The sequence below is a fragment of the Gracilinanus agilis genome, chromosome 2 (assembly GCF_016433145.1).
Source record: "Gracilinanus agilis isolate LMUSP501 chromosome 2, AgileGrace, whole genome shotgun sequence".
Taxonomy (NCBI): Eukaryota; Metazoa; Chordata; class Mammalia; order Didelphimorphia; family Didelphidae; genus Gracilinanus; species Gracilinanus agilis.
Window position 1 is genome coordinate 441,457,065 of NC_058131.1, and position 1,339 is coordinate 441,458,403.

General features: G+C 47.0%; 1 protein-coding gene across 1 annotated transcript; it reads left to right on the plus strand.

Annotated features, from left to right (window-relative positions):
• Nucleotides 1-370: 370 nt before the first annotated feature.
• On the plus strand, nucleotides 371-794 carry LOC123235747 (RING-box protein 2-like). The gene has a single exon (XM_044661952.1). It carries the CDS (start codon nucleotides 371-373, stop codon nucleotides 710-712), a length of 342 nt encoding a protein of 113 aa, XP_044517887.1. The 3' UTR covers nucleotides 713-794.
• The last annotated feature ends 545 nt before the right edge of the window (nucleotides 795-1,339 follow it).

Below are 1,339 nucleotides of genomic sequence, written 5' to 3' on the forward strand. Positions count from 1 at the left end.
CAATACCTGGAATAATTTTTTTTTTTTTGTACACAGTTCTACACTTCTGCACCAAGATCTTCAATGGCTCCCTATCACCTGTGGAATAAAATTCATATTCCTTTGCCTTTAATTTTACAGGAGTTCCCTCTCCCTCATTCTAGCCTTTAGCCTCAACAAGGCACATCACCACCACCAACAACAACAAAAAAAAACATTGAGGGAGGCGGCGGCGGGCTCGGTAGCTAACGGCCGGCCGGCTCTTCCCCAGAGCCGCCTCTGGAGGGAGCTGCAGCCTCTCCCGAGGAGGCTCGGCCCCGCCGCCATAGCTCTCCGCCGCGCTCGCCCCAAGCCTCTCCCCCGCCCGCCGGCCGGGCCCGCCTGTGCCGCCATGGCCGACGTGGAGGACGGAGAGGAGCCCAGCGCGCCGGCCTCACATTCAGGCGGCTCGGGCTCCAAGGCCTCCGGCGACAAGATGTTCTCCCTTAAGAAGTGGAACGCGGTGGCCATGTGGAGCTGGGACGTGGAGTGCGACACGTGCGCCATCTGCGGGGTCCAAGTGATGGATGTCTGTCTTAGATGTCAAGCTGAAAACAAACAAGAAGATTGTGTTGTGGTCTGGGGAGAGTGCAACCTTTCCTTCCATAATTGCTGCATGTCCCTGTGGGTGAAACAGAACAATCGATGCCCTCTGTGCCAACAGGACTGGGTTGTCCAGAGAATAGGCAAATGAAAGTCCAGGGCTTCATTGAGTGCTGGGGTCTGAGGACCTGAGTGTGTCATGTAAGGAATAGAGCACTCCAAAGATGGCATCACTTCACTTGTCTTTGGTTGATTAAAAGAATGAGTTGGACACTTGCTGAAGTATGGGTGCAAACATTTGGTCCCCTTTCGTTTTAGAACTTCTCTACTAACAGTGCGTTACAGATAACATTTTTTTCTTTCTTTGGTGTGAATTGTAGATACTGCTTAGAAATGCCATATTAGAAAGAATAGCTTCAATGTGAATGACTTTCCTGATCTTATTAAAGTCTTAGATAAAAGGACAGCGGGAGAGTGAGTTCTTTCCAGACAAGAGGGCTTTTGCATGTTTATAGTTAATCATTAAAAGTTATTCATGAATAAAAGAGTATTTAAATCTAATCCATGTACAGGAATGGTTTGGTACTAATAGTACCTCCCCACCCTTCACCCCCCCCCCCATATAAATAATTTATGCAACATTCTTTTCAGTTAGCTAGGATTTGGACTTTCTTTTAAAAAAAAAAAAAAGACAAATTTTATGGCTAACTACCAGTAAGTAACCAAGGCAACCAAAAATCAGAATTCTCTTTCTCTGAGAAACTGAATTTTAATTGTC